Source organism: Mastigoproctus giganteus, chromosome 1 (genome assembly GCF_048544385.1).
Source record: "Mastigoproctus giganteus isolate SK-2022 chromosome 1, ASM4854438v1, whole genome shotgun sequence".
Lineage (NCBI taxonomy): Eukaryota > Metazoa > Arthropoda > Arachnida > Uropygi > Thelyphonidae > Mastigoproctus > Mastigoproctus giganteus.
In genome coordinates this window covers 111,633,478-111,652,898 of record NC_143575.1, presented here as the reverse complement: position 1 = coordinate 111,652,898, position 19,421 = coordinate 111,633,478, and the positions used below count along the sequence as shown (strand labels likewise).

The 19,421-nt window shown below is 36.2% G+C and overlaps 1 protein-coding gene across 1 annotated transcript in view; it reads left to right on the top strand.

Moving 5' to 3' along the window:
* LOC150091099 (uncharacterized) overlaps positions 1 to 19,421 on the top strand; it is a 502,417-nt gene that overhangs the window by 160,987 nt on the left and 322,009 nt on the right. Inside the window, exons 7-8 of the mRNA XM_090383197.1 lie at positions 7,845 to 7,995; positions 11,897 to 12,368. Coding sequence (XP_090239323.1) covers positions 7,845 to 7,995; positions 11,897 to 12,368 — 623 coding nt within the window. The remainder of the gene's footprint in view (positions 1 to 7,844; positions 7,996 to 11,896; positions 12,369 to 19,421) is intronic.

Genomic DNA, 19,421 nt, shown 5'->3' with positions numbered 1-19,421 from the left:
GCAATCAACCATTGCTGGCTAAAGACAAACTTTGCACATCTATTCTGCAACCATCCTTCCTCAGTTTGAATTTATTCCCCTCATGTGTATAGTTTGAACAGGAGGAAGAATCCCATTAGCATTGAGTGCTCAATCCATTCAAAGCCTTGAACACCTCAATCAGATCACATCACAGGTACCTAGTCCCCAGACACTGCAGTTTGCAGAACTGAAGCCTTTCTTTGTAAGAGCATCCTTTGTTCTCCTCACCAATCTTGGTGCCCTTCTCTGTAGCCATTCTAGCAGCTCTACATCCTAAAATGAGGCCTCCAGACCTGTATGCAATACTCATTGCATACAGGTCAGGAAGCCTCATTTTACCTGGCCATTGCCTTATACAATTGAATAATCACCTCCTTATCCCAGCTGGCAAAATTCCTGTATATCATTGACAAAACCCAATTAGTTGTGTGCACTGCTCAGAGAACTTCATGTATGACTGCTCCCAAATTATCCCCAGTTCTTTTTCATTTTTCACTACTCTGAGTGTCATATATACAGTTGGTATATTAATCTCGAATTTGTGCTACCCATATGCCGTAGGGAGGAATGGAGGAATATTCCTCCATTCCTCCCTATCCTGGGCTTCCTCGCTCCTCCATCCTCTCTCTTTTAAATCCTCTGCCACTTTGTCCTTCCATTTTTATAGATCTCGTTGCAGTAGCTTACCTTGATTACTGTCATTAACCACCCTGCCAACCTTTGTATCATCTAAAAACTTAGATATTAAATCTGTGCACAATTTCTTGCATATTACAGTAATATGCACTTTATAGCTACTTCTGCTTGGCAGTGTTATTAGAAAGAGAGCATCCACTCAGGGGTTCTAAATAGCTGAGGTTTATTGAAGCGTTGTTTATAAAAGTTATCTTCTAGGTACTGTTGTTTCCTGACAGGGAGCTGCTTTTAGCTGCACATTGCACAATAGCACCACTCAGCAATGTTGTTTTCAGTTTTGTTTTTTTTCCAGTAATTTCTGGTTTATGTGCACTCAATCCATTCAAAGCCTTTAACACCTCAATCAGATTACGTCACAGGTACCTAGTACCTATGATGGTTGATATGGTTGATTTTAATTTACCATGTAGGTAGTTTCCACTTCTTTTTTTTTTTCAATTCCTTCCTACTATTAGTTCACACTCTCCCTATATATATTTATATATCTTGTTCAAATTTTCAGTCGTTAATAAAATACTTTTTATTCATCCACTCAAGTTCAAATAAATTTTTTTAAACTTGTAGTGGATGACACTTGATGTTAATACAGTTTTTTCAAATATTAATTCATTAATTAAATTTAATTAATTAATTTTAGTTTTATATGGGAGAAAAAAATTTCTCTTATATAAGATATTTATCAGGATATAAATTTAGGAATAAAATTGAAATCAACAGGCAGTAGCTCAATCGGTAAAATGCAAGGATTTCAGTATTTTTCACGTGAAGGTGAAGAATGCGAGTTCAATTCTTGCGAAAATCAATAATTTTTTGATAAATTTTTGTTATTCATCCACTCAAGTTCAAATTCATTTTTTTAAACTTGTAGTGGATGACACTTGATGTTAATACAGTTTTTTCAAATATTAATTCATTAATTAAATTTAATTAATTAATTTTAGTTTTATATGGGAGAAAAAAATTTTTCTTATATAAGATATTTAGCAGGATATAAATTTAGGAATAAATACCGTCAGTGGCGAAGCGTGTAGATCGCTGGAAAAAAATTTATTTTTCAGATTCTTTTTTTCATTCTGGGTTCTAGTCTGAGTCAAGGAGGGAACAAAATGGAAAATGGAAAATGAAACATGTGAATAAAAATAATAGTCCAACACCATATATAGAAAGGAAAATGGAAAATTGCAAGGAAATTCGCTTTCTATTTTGCCACTTAATATTGTGATTCTGTCATATGTATATACATATTTATATTAATTGTAATTATTTAATAAAAAGTAACTAAAATAAAATTTTTCTTTGTTGACCTAAGTAGGAATTGACTTTAAAAATTTTTTTTTTTATATTACTTGTTTTAAATGGCATCGATGCAATCAAGTGAGTCAGCAAATGCTAATAATACAAGTAAGGTAGAGAGCAATCAGAAAACCTTGCCATTGGCAATTAAACTGGACATTTTAAAAAGACTTGATTAGGGAGAGTGATAGGTTTACACTAGGGCTTGCATAAAACCGAGAAATTTCAAAACCGAGTTTAACCGAAGTTTACTCTTAAAACCGGTTTTAAAACCGATTTTCTCAGACTTAGGAAAAATAATTAAAAGCTTGTAACACAGCTATTTATTTTATCTTGGGTAGATTGTACAAATCGTAATCAAATCTTTTAAACAAAATCTATCACCTCTTATAGTAAAAAAAATAAAAATAATAAAATGCTCCAAAAAAGTAACCGGCTTGAGATTATACAAAATTACAAATTGTATTCAAATCCTTTGAATAAAAACTATCTTCTCGTATAGTAAACAAAAAAAATAATAAGCCCTATAATAATAAATAAATAAAAATAATGTGAAAAAAAAACAACTTGGGGAAATTACTTTACTATTTATTGCTCAGCTTTTTTCTGAAAATGATCCTTTAAAAAACACAGTATATTAAGCATTTTTCCTGATAGACTTGACCTTATTTTCGTGTTAAAGAGACCAGTGATCGAAAACACTCTCTCAGATTGGACACTTGTTGTTTTAATGGGCAGCAGTGCTCTATAAACTTTCTCCAGCTTTTCACTTTTATTGCTAGTTGCCTCCAAAATTTAAATTCTTTGCTGATTTCCAATTCACTCGGATATTTTGAAGGCTCTTCAGTTAATCTCTTTATTAGACTATCATACTCTCGCATGAGTATATCTCCAACATCGGAACTAGACAAGTCTTTGTTTTCTTCTAAAAGAACATTTCGTATATTTTCAGTTTCTTCATTCAACGCTAAGACTCCTTCGGAATGTTTTGCAAATAATCTCTGATAAATCTCTTCAGCGTGCTTTTTCAAAACTTGCTTACTTGAAAAATCAAAAGTTCTTCAACCTGAATCTTCTTTCCTAAACTTTTTGGGGTTGTGTAGATAGCTCAGCAAAGCCACGGTTTGGCAATTTCGTCTTGCTTTGTAACGCTGCAAAAGGCTTTGGTGAAACTTTAAAGCAAATGGGTTTTCTGGTGTATCAAGCTTAGCAAGCAGAAATTCTATTGAAGACTGCTTTAAGTAAGTCTGTATCTTCTGAGGTTATAGCCTTCAGAATCATTTCAACTGGTCGCAAAGTTTCACATAGCAATTCAAGTGTTTTTCAGTCATCGTCAGACACAGCTTCAGTTGACAGTACTGCACATAGAGCATTTGGAATGCAATTTTCAAATTTCAAAAATCTCTCAATCATATAGAATGTGCTATCCCATCTAGTCTTGCAATCTAATATAAGTTTTATATTCTTTCCCATTAAATTTTGCTTTAACAAAAATTTTTAATATGTCATTTTTGGTAGGCGATTTTCGAAAAAGCTTGCAAATTTTTCTGACTTTGTTAATAGTTTGTGCAATATTGACCATTGGATTGAAGAAATAAATGAGTTCATCGGTAAAGTCGGTTTGATAAAGCATGCCTTGCTGTCTTTCTTCAACTTCTTCATCATCAGTTCTTTCTTCATTATTTTCATTATCTTCATTGTCTTTGGGACACTCAGAGACTGTCGCACCATAATTGATTGCTTTTCCATAAAGTACGTCTATAACTGACAGATGTATACAATGGGCTATACATTGTTGATGATTAGGCGTAATTTGCTTGCCAAACTTAATCATCATTGCTCCATCGGTGGTGCAGGCAACAATATCCTCATCCAAGTTCAAACCAAATCCTTCAAGTGTCCATTCAATAAGACCTAACGACCAATGATTGTCTTTTGAATTCATATACCTTTTTATTTTGTATAGACGTATATTCGTCTAGAGTCAATGAATATCGTGCACCCAAAACCAATGAATTTTTGAAATGCTGAATGAGTTCTTCTTTCTTAGTTTTATAATAATTCAGAACCATATTTTTAATTCCATTCACTGAGGCTGGTCGTAATTTATCGTATTTATTTCTCTGAAGGTGAAGGCTTGATTGTATAAACTCACTCCTGGCAATTGAATTAAAAGAAAATCCATCTAAAGCAGCTAATTTTGAAATCTCTTCTTCCATAAATTTTTTAACGATAAAGCTTTCTAATGTTCTTACCATTTTTACTGGAGGTTCACTGTTATCTTGTTTAATGTCAATCTGATGCATTTTCTTTAAATGCAACATCAAAGATGATGTAGATCCTCCAGACGACTTCATTATCTTTTGACATTTCGAACATTGTGCTTCATCTTTGCTTTTTCGAGCAAAATAATTCCATACATTTGATTTCATCTTAGACATTAAGAGTAATAAATATTAATTAGTAGGAATTTATATCACCTACAATTTTAAATAAAAATATTGAAGATAACAAAGGCACAATACTATACGTCACTCTCGCAAGCACTGAATGAAGAGTCTAAACGAGGCAAGTTTCAAAATCTCCACAAAAGAAATTTTTTATTTATTTACTCGCAATTTTTTCCCTAATTAAATCTATTGTATTTTCAAAATTACATAAAAGCTAAATTTGGTGAAGCTGCTTTTCGGAGAACATTTGATCGCAAATTTAATAGGAATAAAGAAGCAAAAAAAACTTTCCATGATTGAAATTTGATGCAATATTCAGCGAATCTGTTTCTAGCGGGTAACCATCAATAAGGCGCGTTCCATAACTTGCCTGGCGAACAAGATAGATGGAACGGAGAAATGTTGAGCATTTTCTTTTACGCTATCGCTCCGATTCACTCAGTCGTAATTGAGTACACCTGCATCGAGCCATGATACAGGTGGGAAGATAAAAGGTACCCCTCCTAGATTTGGGCCACTTGCCCATGAGATTCGTACCTAAAAATAAAATAAAATAAAAAACATGTTTAAAACAAGGCAGTTGAACGATCCAGACAAACGAACAAACAAAAGAAAATGTGCGTAACAAAAAACTATATTCGAGGGCTAACTAAAAAAAATATTCGAATCCGGTTTTAGAAGCTCGGTTTCGGTTTTAACAACTCAATATGAAAACCGGATTTAACCGGTTTATAAAACCGGTTTGCAAGCCCTAGTTTACACTATACTACTCTACACTTAATGATTTAGCAATCTGAAAATTAATCATAACCTGTTCTTGCATTTTACTGAATATATACTCTATTTATGTATTTAAGCATTATATTTAATAATGCATTTAGTATTAAATTTAATGTTAATACAATACAATATTATAATATTTATTAATATAACTGGAAATGCTTTTTTTTTTTTTTTTTATGAAAACCCCAAACACGAAAGGTATCAAAACCTATAGTACTTAGTACCGTGCATGGGTTGAAGGAGAAGTATGGGGGGAGGGGGATGCCGGAAACTTTGCTCTAGAGACTAAACATGGGTTTCACCACTTCAAGCCTCCAATAAGCAAAGTGCTGGTCACAATAACCATTTAAAATGTTTTACATTATGTCCTATGGATAAATCTTCACCCTTAATATGGATTTGATTAATACTCTGTTTTTATGGCCGCAGTTAGTTGTGCAAAGCTGGTGGCACCTGTATAGGTTAATAAATTGCCAAGAAAAACCTACTGCAGTATTATTTTATATATGGAATGAATAATGTTGATATGTTTCACTTTATTTTAGGTTGCATTTCTTCTTGTTATCCAATTTGGAGAAGGCAGACAAACAGCATTTTATTTTGTTCACATTGAATAGCTGCTGACAACCACTGCTGTGCTGGGAAAAAAAAATGATTCATTTCATCACAGCAAAGTGCATTTTAGTTGTAATGTATTACAAGCACTAAGTACTTTTCACATGTCAACCATTTTTGGAAAACTGTAGTCTAATACACACCTTTATTATGATAAAGTGGATTCCGGTTATTTGGGCCACCGGTTAATCGGGGAGCCGTTTATTTGGGGCAAATCTTAAAAAAAACAGAAACCAATCGAGAAAATAGCCAGGGTTTACTTCGCTTAATTGGGACAGCATGCCATTTAATCGGGGCAGGAGACCGCAGCACTGGAGATTACCCTACGATTGTCTCCTACGGTACCACGTGGTTCGATCGAAATTCTGGAGGTCACAACCATAAAACAATAAGCAGTCACCTGTTTATTGGGCTTTTCTGTTGGTGCAATCTATCATAAAAGGACAGTAAACTCGATCTTATTGAATTTGCGATAATACCGACAGCTGGAATTCTGTGGGTTATTATGGTGAAATGTGTTTACACTTGCATGAAATCTTCAATCAAATAAAAAAAATTAATTTTCAGATCTCTTCATTCCTATTTTTAAAGCTTTGTAACTCGTTACTCCGTTCTCACTTGCGCGTATCGTGTTACTTGCAATTTGTGTGTGTGCCGTGTTCTTTGTTATTGATTGCTTATGTTTTTACTGTTTTAAATTTTAACCCCCACCCTCAAATGTCAGTGAACAGAAATGTCAACTAGTTCGTATGTACATATTACAGTACGTATTAATTATTCCGATTATCACGTATTTTTTAATTGATAAGGTAATAAAGGGTAAATTTGTGCTTAATATATCTTTGCTTTTATAGCCTGTGGATAATATTCCTCCTATTTTCGCTAATTAAAATCGCTGTGTAATAGAATTAAAATTCAATTCACAAACGTGATCACAATGACCGGCGCTTACTGCACATCGTATAGTGAACGGTACTTTACTATGTTGAGTTCGTCATAACGTGATTTGATTGTACTGTGAACCAATTGTAAAAAAAAATGGGGGGGGGTACATTGTATTTTTAACTATTTACGTGAAACTTCGGATAATTGGGGCAGCCGCTTAATCGGGCCAAAATGCACTAGTCCCGATGTGTCCCAAATAACCGGAATGGACTGTATATATATATATAATAAAGAATTAATGAAAATGTCTATATAACTTCATACAAAGGAACAGAAATAAATATATTATAATATAAAATGTTAGAACAGAAAGTAGATCCAATAATTGCAACATGAGAACAAATGAATAGAAATATGGTGAAACAGTAAAATTTAAATTGAAATACTAACAGCAATTGCTGAAAGATCTAATAAGATATTTGCAATTTATACAGCCTTATTAGGCTTTATTTAATTTTACTTAATTACTTTATCCATGGTCTCCCTATTTCTATTTGCCTTTGCTATATACTTTTCCTGTTAGGATTCCCATGTATAGCTTAATGTATTGTTTACTGTTTCACATTTTTTGAATATACATTCAGTGGATTTTAAATTTATTTCTTTAGCTTTTTTCCAGCCTATTCTGTTAGTATTTCCATTTAAATTTTAAGATTTCACAATTACTATTTCTATTCATTTGCCCTCATATGTGTCAGTTAACTGCTCTACTTCTAGCATGCATGCATGCATGCATGCACTCTTGTTTTTAAGGACTATTCTAAGGCCAAAACAGCCTTGGTATCATAATATGTTCTTTTTAGCCAATATCTATCTTAATTATCCCGAATTCAGTTCACTATACTGAAAGCAAGGTTTCAAGGAATCCTGATATTTCTTTGAAATTCCAGTAATACCAGAGTTCCTTTGAAAATTTTTACTTTTAAGGTCCATGTAGTTTTATGATGTGTTACTGTGACTGTATTTTATATTTAGTGGCTTTTATTCACACTTCCTGTTGGTGCCCTTGTTATATAAAATGTGTTTAAATGTTGCTTTTAGATCCCATGGTAATTCTACTAATCAGGTTCAGGTTGCTATTCCATCACGTCCTATTGAAGTGGCAGTAAGGACAGGGGTACCACATGCTTCACAGGTCACTTTGTCAAAGCCAATACATGTTTCTCAACCAATTGTGCAGCATTTACAGCAGGTATTGCACTTTTTTTATTTATTTATAGTATTTTTAAACATTAGTCTTTTTTCTTTTCTTTTTTTTGCTGTTTACTAATGGCTATGAAATGGTGAAACTGATGAAATGGTAGGAACATACTACCAAATGTCTGATTTCCAACTGTATAATTTCAAATTGGAAATAAATAATATGTAGCTCTCATATAGGTTAAAAGTGCTTCACTACTTCTTTTAATATACAGTAAGACCCCCGTATCCATGGGGGATACATTCCAAGACCTATTGTGGATGGCTGAAACCGCAGGTATAAGCGAATGTGATTTTCTTGTACATATGTATAATAAAGTTTAATTAATAAATTAAACACACAGTAAGACATTACCAACATTAAATACAGTAATAATAAAGTACAGCAGATTCTTGATTTACCAGGATTGGATTAACTGGGACACTTCAAGACTCCAAATTAAAAAAAAAAAAAAAAATCAACCAGAAATCATAAAATTCAAGTAATAACTAGAATAGTCATAAACAGATATTTTGCAAGTTGTAAATGAGTGACAAGAACTGGCATTATAAGTCGTCATTGGAAGATTAGTGTACCTATTATCTTGCAACCTCCAATGTCTTCACACCTACTGCTCAAAACAAAAATAAATAAATAAATAAATGAAAAAAAAAAAGAGACCAAATGTTTTGTTTGATTTAGTGTGTCGCGTCAATTATTGTGTTCTATCACACCAAAAAAGGACAAATTTTGTTTCGTTATTTATGTCAAGGATGTCGGAAATTTTTTTTTTTTATAGTAACTTTTTTTTCTTTTTTTTTGTTTGTAGTGAAAATGATGGGCAAATGTAAGAGTTGTGCTTTCAAATTAAACAAAAATTTGAAATTATTCAAAAGTTTGAAAACAGTGTATCTGTTAAATCTCTAAATAACCATTATAATGTTGGTGACCAAACCATATGTGACATTGTAAAAAATAAAGGGAAGCATCGTATTGGACATGCGAGTAGTATGTGTTAAGTTTTTTTTTGTTTTTCCCGTTATTAACTGCGGGTAACTGAATCAGTGGATACGGGGCACAACTGTATTTACATTATCTGTGCACCATGCCACTCAAGCAGTATGTTTTTATTTTATTATTATTATTATTATTATTATTTTTTTTTTTTTTATTGTAGCTGCAAATACAGAAGTATTAGAATGTGTTATTGTTTTTTACTCTGTATGGATTGGATGTTGGATTTGAATTTTTGTAGATTGTAATTTTTAATGAAATACCTGTGAAAGGAACTTTTTCAAAGAACGGATGTAGCAAGCATAAATAAGGAAGTAGTAAAGTTAATTTTTAGTGCGTTTGGAGTTAGACAGGGAATAAATGTTAAGTAGTTGAGATGCATCTTTTTAAGAGAAAGGTTGAATTGCAGATGTCAATTCAAAAAGGATAGTTAAAAAAAAAAAAAATGTTTTGCAGCAGAAGGTGAATATATGTGATAGAAAGTGGGGAGAGTCTAAGAGAGATGAGTCATTAATTAACCTGACTGCATTCTCATGGATAGAGTCTAGGATAGCAATGGTGAACCAATTGTATGCCTGCCAAGGGTGACACATATAAGAAAATATACTGGCATACAGTAACCCATAAATAGTTCGTATTATAAAGAAGTATTTTTTATTTGAAGACAAATTTATTTTATGTCTTGTAGCCAAATTTAGAATTGGTCTGTCAGCCACATTGAGGAAGTAAGCATCATTAAGTTAAAAATTTTTCATTAAAAAATCACATTAAAAATTTTGTAGTAACAAATTTATTAGAAACTTTAAACTTTTGTTTCATTTTCATGATAGCAATTATGACTAGTTACTAATTTAAATTTTTATTTATTTATTATTACAGTTATTTTTTTATTTATTTTTTTTTAGTTACAAAAATAAAAAAATATATATAGTTTTGCTTCAGCTTTTTTATGGTATGCAGGCCAGAAGGAGATTACGATTGCTGGACTACGAACTTTAGAGAGGTTCACTGCTACCAGATGGAACAGTATTTCAGGTGGGGCAGATCTGAGATGAGTACAGAGTCAAAAGCTGTTCAGAAGAAAAGTAAAGCAACAGTTGTGGCAAATAGCTTTGAACAGAGACCAGAATCTTCACCTACTGTTTGGATAAGAAGCAAGTTTTCTACTCTTATCTTGTTCAAAATTTAGTTTGGACTGATTAATGACTGCTTTACTATTGTGGAGAGAGCTTTTGAGTGTAGCTTTGATATAGAATTTTAGAGCAGTGCAGATAACGTACTTGCCGATTTGGATACAAGCCATTTGTGATATGCAACATTCTTATTTTGAACAGCCTTACCCTCCATAGCCGAGTGGTTAGGAGTGCAGTAGCACATGTTCCTTGAGTAGACCAGGGTTCAAGCCCCTGACTGCTAAATATGGTTGATCTGCCAACCTGCACTGGACCAGCGTGGCAGATTATGGCCCGTTTCCCTCAATATGAATTGTTGAAGAGTCTTCCATTCTGCAGTGGGTTGATAATGGCTGCAGCTTACCTTTTTTTTTTTTTTTTTTTTTTTATTACCACGCTTATTGGAGAACCAAGGTTTAGATAAAGGATGGATTTTATTGTGGAGTAGGGAATAAAGGATTTCATCCCTACAAGAATAGTTTCACTGGCACAATTTTAGCAATCATTAACATCAGAAGATTTAAAACAGTAACCCAACCAAGGAAAAGAATAATAGAAATCTCGTCATTTTGCATTCTTGTAATGTCAAACAACACACAGCTTATAACAACCAAGAGAAAGGCTCTGTTGGAGGGGGAGGGGAAGAGATCAAGAGATACCATCACCAAGTTGTGATCTGATGTGTCTAGAAGAATTTTTCATTGAGAAAAACATCAAGGGTGTTGGGTGTATGGTTAGGATTGTCTGGTATTCTGGTAGGTTACTAATGACCTTGCACAGGTTGTTGATTTGCCTCCCAGAATATCAGATAATCTGTGTGAAGTAACTGAACACTCTGACCTTGCACAGATTGGTATTTTGGTAGGTGACTGTGAGGTCATTAGTAATTGCAAAAGCCTTAGCATCTCGACCAACTGGATCTGTGTGACTAGAAAACAGAAGCTAGCTGGTGTTGTGAACATTAAAATTACCAAAGAAAATTACCTCACTGTTAGGAAAGCTGGAATGGAAAAAGTAGTTTCAAAGAAAGGAAATGAAAGAATTCCAAGTGATTAGTAAAATTAGGAGATCGATAGAGGCACCAGGTGGATTTGACAGAATGAGGTAGAGAAATTTTAAGCCAGAGAAGATAGAAAGGAGGAGATTCTGAATTATGAAACATGCACTCTGATATCTGATATTCCCTGCAAATATCAGAGTTGAGGCAACTGGTAAATGGGATTCTGTCAGAAAAAGTAAGAGTGGCTTGGCAGATAGCAAGTGGAAATGGAAAACATTGAGATTGGAACTGAGACTATGTATATTTGTGAACTGAACAAGGAATTTTTTTTTTTTTTGGGATGTTTAAATCTTTTTACAGTTAAGTTCTATTAATTTGACTATTCATGATCTGTTCATTAGTAAAGTAAAAATAGAGGAGTGGGGATATGTTTTATGAAGTAATGAAATTTTTGAATAAGACACAACCCCCACATCTTTACAAACTTTGTCTCATTCGCCATCAGTAACTACAAGTAGTATGAGTACCCATCCATCTACACACAGCAAGAATATATTCAACTCCTTGACATAATTTTATTTGTATGTTCAATATATATTCTTTGTAAGATTGTTTTTTTAATTTAGCTTTAAATTCCACCTCTTATACGTCTCCAGACATATAACTTCTGATACAGCGTGGTCCTACCTTATTTAATATCTAAATTTTTTTTTTTTTTTTTATTCAGGTGGCAGAGAAAGGCTTTATCAAGGCTGTAGTTACCACTACCACCACAACTACCACTACTACCACCACCACTGCTTCTCCTGCTGCTACAACCAGTACTGCTACTGCTGCTCAGAATCATTCTTCACTACAGGGGTTATCAACCATCTCTCCTACAGGTTCTGAACTGTTGTCACATTCTCCTGTTTCTGGTAATTCTCGTGCTCCATCACATACTTCTGTTGTAACGCTGACAGCTTCTCCGAGTCCAGTTTCAGTGTCCCAGGCCTCATCTGTTGCTTCATCGCAACGGGTTCCTCACACACAACCCCCATCTTTACAAACTTTGTCTCATTCTCCATTAGTAACTACAAGTAGTGTGAGTACCCATCCTACTCTTACAGTTGTGTCAGCAAAAGGACTGTCCCAGTCAGCTCCTCTTTTACAGCAGTCTTCCCAGACTGTTACTATTGCAGCACCTCCAACTAGAGCAAGTAAGTCAGAATCTTTTGTAATAATTGAAATATGACATAAAAGTACTTCAGATTCACGAATATCATTTTTATAATTAATTTGTTATGTATGTGTGTATTCAGTGCAGAAACAGAGTTAGTGAATTTGAGCTTCTGGTCAGGTCAATCTAATGCTAACAAAGAATTTCATTTTATAGTGGATTTTAGCATTAGCATTAGTAAAGGCAAGTGATGCAAGAAAGCAAGCTTATATAGCATCAGCCAAAAAAAAAAAAAATAAATAAATAAATAAAAACCTTCTCATTTCATCCATCCACTTGCTCCAACTGTTTGTCTAGTTTTTCCTTGAATCTATTTAAGCTATCAACTTCTACAACGAGAGATGGAAGTTTGTTCCAGCAATCAACCACTCGCTGGCTAAAGGCAAACTTCCGCATTGCTGTTCAGAGGCGTCACCAGACATGTAACTTATGATACAGCATGCTCCTGCTTTATTTAATATTCAAAATTTTTTTTTTTTTTTATTCAGGTGGCAGAGAAAGGCTTTATCAAGTTTTTAGTACTACATCAGAAGGAGCAAAGGGAAGAAGAATTCTTATCAAAGGATGCCTTGAAGTCTAAGTGAATGTTGAGTCTGTATGGTGTGAGATGACTAGTGGTAAAGGAAAGATGATGGCAGAGATGTGTTATATAAAAGCCAAGAGATTGTAGAAACCTCAGCAGTTACATTATATATTCCATGCTTTCAAAGGTACAAGAAAGACCCAAAGACATGAATTTAATTTCTCTTCAAGAAGGCAAAGAGCAGTACAAATTGATTTTCACAATCAGGAAATTTAATAGAATTGTTTTGCTAACAGGAGATACTTCTGCATAACCTGACAGTTTTATGTTGATTGAGCAACTAAGTGATGCATCCTTGCAGTCGTTACTAAATATTTGTAATACTCTATATGGAAAATACATTTACTGAATAATTGCACCAGTTTATTGTTTGCCTTCCTAACCAAGAATGCAAGATATAAAAAAAATGGCAAAAAAAGCCATGATATCGTTAATCATGCTTTTAAATGATCGCTTGTCTTAATAGGTTGGTTATATCTATCAAGAGCAAGTGAATTATCCTTACAATTACATCATGATAATAAAACTGGTGTATTTTTAGCATTACATTACAGAACCTTTACCAATTTCTTGATCACATGTGCTAATACTCCATACAAGGGACAAAAAAACATTATATAACTGCAATATAGCATATAATTGTTTATATACATTTCATTAATTTGTATATAAATACGATTTGTACAACATCCGTAAGACTGCCAATCGTCCTTTTGGTATTCGTCTCCAAGAGCTACTCAAAGAACTTAATATCAAGGAAGATAAGGTTGCCCAAACACCAAAGCAGCCCCTTCCACCCTGGCATGCTCATGTTCCAACATGTGACTTGTCCCTTAGAAATTGGGGAAAGTCGGACACTCCATCATCTGTCTACCTGCAGCTTTATTCAGCACACCGAACTGAACATTCTGACTTCGTGCCAGTGCTATTACTCCATACAAGGGACAAAAAAACATTATATAACTGCAATATAGCATATAATTGTTTATATACATTTCATTAATTTGTATATAAATACGATTTGTACAACATCCGTAAGACTGCCAATCGTCCTTTTGGTATTCGTCTCCAAGAGCTACTCAAAGAACTTAATATCAAGGAAGATAAGGTTGCCCAAACACCAAAGCAGCCCCTTCCACCCTGGCATGCTCATGTTCCAACATGTGACTTGTCCCTTAGAAATTGGGGAAAGTCGGACACTCCATCATCTGTCTACCTGCAGCTTTATTCAGCACACCGAACTGAACATTCTGACTTCGTGCCAGTGCTATTACTCCATACAAGGGACAAAAAAACATTATATAACTGCAATATAGCATATAATTGTTTATATACATTTCATTAAGTTATTGACATCATACGAAGTAAACCATTTGTCACTCTGTGCTGACACTAGTTAGCTAATGGGGGACTGTGCATGCAAAATGATTATAACAGTGTCTGAATAGTGCTTCTCAAATATCTTAAATATACCTGCCATTATCTCCATTTATTGCATACTTTTTACATTTTCAAATATAAATGGCCTCTTCTATTTTTCATTCAGTAAAATTCCTTTCATTCCCCATGACGGTGAAATTATTTTTATTACAAGACATTTTATTGATATAAGCATTTTTTGCAACAAAAGTTTTACTCTTACCTGTTTTGATAATATTTAGACATTCCACTATTCCGATGTCTAAGAGCATTAGCATTAGTAGAGGAATATGATGCAAGAAAGCAAGCTTATGTAGCATCAGCAAAAAAAAAAAAAAAAAAAACACTTCCCATTTCTCCCTTCCACTCTCTCTCCAAAAGTTTGTGCAGTTCCTCATTGAATTTATTTAAGCTATCAACTTCCGTAACGACAAATGGAAATTTGTTCTAGCATTCAACTACCCACAGGCTAAAGGAAAATTTTAAGCACATCTATTCTACAACTATCTCTCCTCAATTTGAGTTTAAGACCCCTTAGATTTATAATCTGAGCAAGAGGAAGAATCCCATCAGCATTGATCCTGCTCAAACTATTCAAGGCCTTATACACTTCAATCAGATCACCTTGCAGGTGTCTCGTCTCCAGGATGCTGCAATTTGCAGAACTTAAGTAAGCCTTTCTTTGTAAGAGCACCCCTTTTTCCCCCACACCAATTTTGTTGCCCTTCTCTATACTCATTCTAGCAACTCTGCATCCTTCCTAAAATGAGGCCTCCAGACCTGTAGGCAGTACTCAAGGTGTGGCCCTATATATACAAAGGGATAATCACCTCCTTATCCTTGCTAGCAAAATTCTTGTATATCATTTACAAGACCCAGTGACCTGCTCTGGCAGCCTGTCTGCACTGCTCAGAAAACATCATATCTGACTGCACAATTTTCCCCAAGTCTTTTTCATTCTCCTCTACCCTCAGTGTAGTAACACACAATTGGTTCATTTCTCTTGGGTTACTGCAACCCATTTGCAGTACTTTGCACTTGTCAGTATTAAACTTCAGTTGCCACTTCTCAGCCCATGTACCTAATTTTTCTAGATCCTGTTGCAGTAGCATACTGTCTTTACTATCATTAACAACCCTGCCAACCTTTGTATCATCTGCAAACTTTGACATTAAGCCTGATATACCTTTATCAGTATCATTCATAAATAAACAAAACAACAATAGATCCAACACCAAACACTGAGGACTCCACTAATAACATTAGTCCATGAAGAGCGTCATCCTTTGATTACCAGTCTCTGTCTTCTCCCACTCAACTATCCATTTATCCATTGTAACAACTTGCCCTTAATGCATACTGTTCCAATGTGTACAGTAGTCTTCCATGTGCAACAGTATCAAAAGCATTGCAGAAAAACGATGTCCAGTTCCTTTGTGACCGCATCATAGTATCCAATCAAATTAATCAGACAGGACTTCCTGTAACAAACCCATTCTGTGTCTGAAGTATTGCTGTAGTCTTGTCTAGATAATTCTGCAGTGCTTCTTTAACCAATGGCACCATTATTTTATCCGGAACGAAGTTAAACTAACAGGTCTGTAATTACTCGTGTCACCCTTTGATTCCTCTTTGTGAATTGGGTATACATTTGCACATCTCCAGTCCATGTGGACCTCCCCTGAGTCCAAGGATGCACTTGTATTTATGGCTGAGGGTTGCTTACTTCCTTTGCCACCTCCTGTAACATAACTGGATAGATCCCATCCACTCCAGATGCCTTTCTTATGTTTAACTTCAACAATTTCTCTTCCACTTGCTCTCAGTGGGCACCTGTACGTGGTGAGGGGACCTCCCAGTGATGCTGCTGGGCTTCCAGATTAGCATCACTAGGATCTAACGCCCATACCTTGGTTCCAGGGTTACATCTTTGGAATCCGGCGTGTGCAGCCGTGCGCCGCGACCCATGGAATTCGGAAAGGGGGATCCTGGTGGTTGAGGGGCCCAGCCTTAATACACCACTTTGGCCCCTGCTTCGATAAGACGGGTGGTCCCGGACCGGTCCGACTGGGATCAATTGGCGGGGGTTCTTACTGCGTTCCAATAAGTCTCCCTCCCTTTGGTCCTGGGACGAGATCAAGGCTTATTGGTAACGTGGGTATGGTGCCTCTAAGCTAACTTGGCGTCCCATTCGTGTACGCAGTACCTGCTAGTTCTCGAGTTGGCGTCCCCCCGTAAATTTTTATCTTACTCCTATGAGTATTATAAATCCTTCTTCTTCTGGGGCCCCAACAAGGCCCCTACCTAACCGAGATCATGACGCAGAAAACACCTCTGCAAAAAGAGCCAGGACTGAGGATATACCACCACCACCACCACCACCACCGCCGACCGGGCTAGCCGAGTGGGTAAAGTACCTGCCCGGCAACCCAAAGGTCGCGGGTTCGATTCCCGCCTCAGGCTTGGATCAAAGTACTACAAAAACCTTGGGAGGTGCAATATGGCCACAGACGCCGATGCGCCAACAACTACCAAATCAAAATCAAATCACCACCACCACCATCAGTGACACCGCTTTTCTTCATTCTCCATTCCACCGGAGAGCAGTCAATTGGAAAGATGTCACCCTTCTTTATCCAGAAAGGATTAGAGGGGTTGGCAGGATCACCTAAATCTGTAAAAAGACTGCATTCTGGCAACCTATTGGTCGAAGTTTCTACTACAAAACAAGCGGAAAAAATCAGTCTACATCCATAGGGGGAATACCTATCATCGTAACCCCCCACAAAACTCTGAATTCTTCATGTGGTATTATATCAGAGTGGGACCTTCTTCATGTTTCTGAAGAAGAGATCTGCTCTGAATTAAAAGACCAAGGAGTGACAGCTGTTAAGAGAATATCGATACGCAAGGATGGGAATCTCGTCCCTACGCGAGTTCTTATCCTCACGTTCAACACCCCACGGCCTCCAAGTTCCATCAAGGCAGGCTATCTAAACTGCCCAGTGAGGATTTATATCCCAAACCCAGTGCGGTGTTTTAGATGCCAAAAATACGGCCACTCACAAACATCTTGTCGTGATAACCCTGCCTGTGCTCAATGTGGTGTTAAAGACCACGAGAGCAAGGAATGTTCAGCTCCAAAACCAATCTGTGTCAACTGCCAAGGAGAGCACCCCACCTACTCTAGAGCATGCCAGCGGTGGAAGGATGAAAAAGAAATATAAAAACTGAAAACAGAGCTGAATATCTCCTACCCAGAGGCCAGAAAACGTATCCAACCAATAAATAGCGGGACACAAACTGAGATGACTATACCACCAAGAGAGTCATTCACTCCGATTGCACGCTATTTATTGAGTTCACAAAAGCCCACCAAAAAAACACAGTCAGCTGCCACTCCTATATCAGTACCTCCTAGTGCTCCACCACTACCAAAACTAAATGGTAAAGAAAAGCTAAAAAGTTCAGAAGAGCCACCCGTAACATCAGACACAATGGATGTAGAGAATAAGGAGGTACCGGATGAATCAGTCTTGGAACTCTTTGCGGAGGAAGAAATGGACATGGGACAGCGTCCATTCTTCCCCAAAAAAGATAAATCCGAGACTGACAAAAGTAAGCCCTCAGCACCTCGGAAGCCGCCTGACAGACCCACCAAGCCAAAATAATGGCTAAATTCCTACAATGGAATTGCGTGGATTCCAGCGAAATACAGATGACATCAAGGCCCTCCTGCGAAAGCATGAGCCAGTTTGCTTTTGCTTGCAGGAGACTTATCTAAAGGCAAATGTAACCGCACCATGCATAATATAACACTTTTTCGTGGACAGAATTGCGGATTTTTATTGCGGAATTGGGATTTTTATTAACGGTCTGCTCTATTTATTTGCCACCTGGGACTGACATCTCCTAGGAAGACCTTAATGATCTTGTAACGCAGTTGCCTCCCCCTTTCTTACTTCTAGGGGATTTTAATGGACATAATACCCTGTGGGGTAATGCTAACATCAACGGGAGGGGACGAGTCATAGAGCGTATGCTAAATGACAATGACCTTTCCCTTTTAAATACTGGAACAAACACCTTCTTCCACATGCCTACCCATACTTTTTCTGCCATTGATCTCTCTATCTGCTCCCCCTCTCTACTCCCTTCACTCACTTGGGAAGTGGAGGAGAACCCATACGGAAGTGATCACATCTTTACACAGTGGGAGACCGTGTCTTGTCTAGATAATCCTTCCAACATCAGGCAAATTTTGACCTCAGTACCGTCAGTCAGGAGCCTATCAATGATGCAGTAACGTACATCACAGAAATTATCGTCTAAGCAGCTGCGAATGCTGTTCCAAAAAACATCTGCCCGGTTTCCACCATTTCTCAAACCTTGGTGGAATTCACAATGCACAACAGCAAAAAAAGGCTCAAAACAAAGCGTGGGGGATATTTCGCCGATATCCTACCACGACCAACCTTATAGCCTTTAAACGAGCACGAGCCAAAGCACACTACATCCGCCGTCAGAGTCAAAAGGAATCGTGGATCCATTTTTTACTTCATCAGTTACTCAGTCCACTAGTACTAAGTTGGTCTGGGATAAAATCCGGAAAATGAAGGGAAAATATACATCCCACCCTTCTCCAATCCTAGATTATAATGGATGCACTATTTCAGATCCAACTGCAATAGCCAATTCTCTTGGGGAAACATTCTCTAACATTTCTGCAACATCTTCGTATTCCCCAGAGTTCCTGGTCCTGAAACATAAAATCGAAAAACAGGCACTTAATTTTAAGTTTAAGAGCGTCTATCCGTACAACAGGCCATCACTATACAGGAACTGAAAAGAGCTCTTATTCTTTCCAAAGCAAGTGCTGTTGGACCAGACGGCATCCATTATGAAATGATTAAGCATCTTTCACCAAAATCTATGGATTATCTGCTCATTCTATATAACAGAATCTTTACTGAAGGCCAGTTTCCAGATTCCTGGCGCAAGGCAAACGTTCTTGCCTTTGCTAAGCCAGGA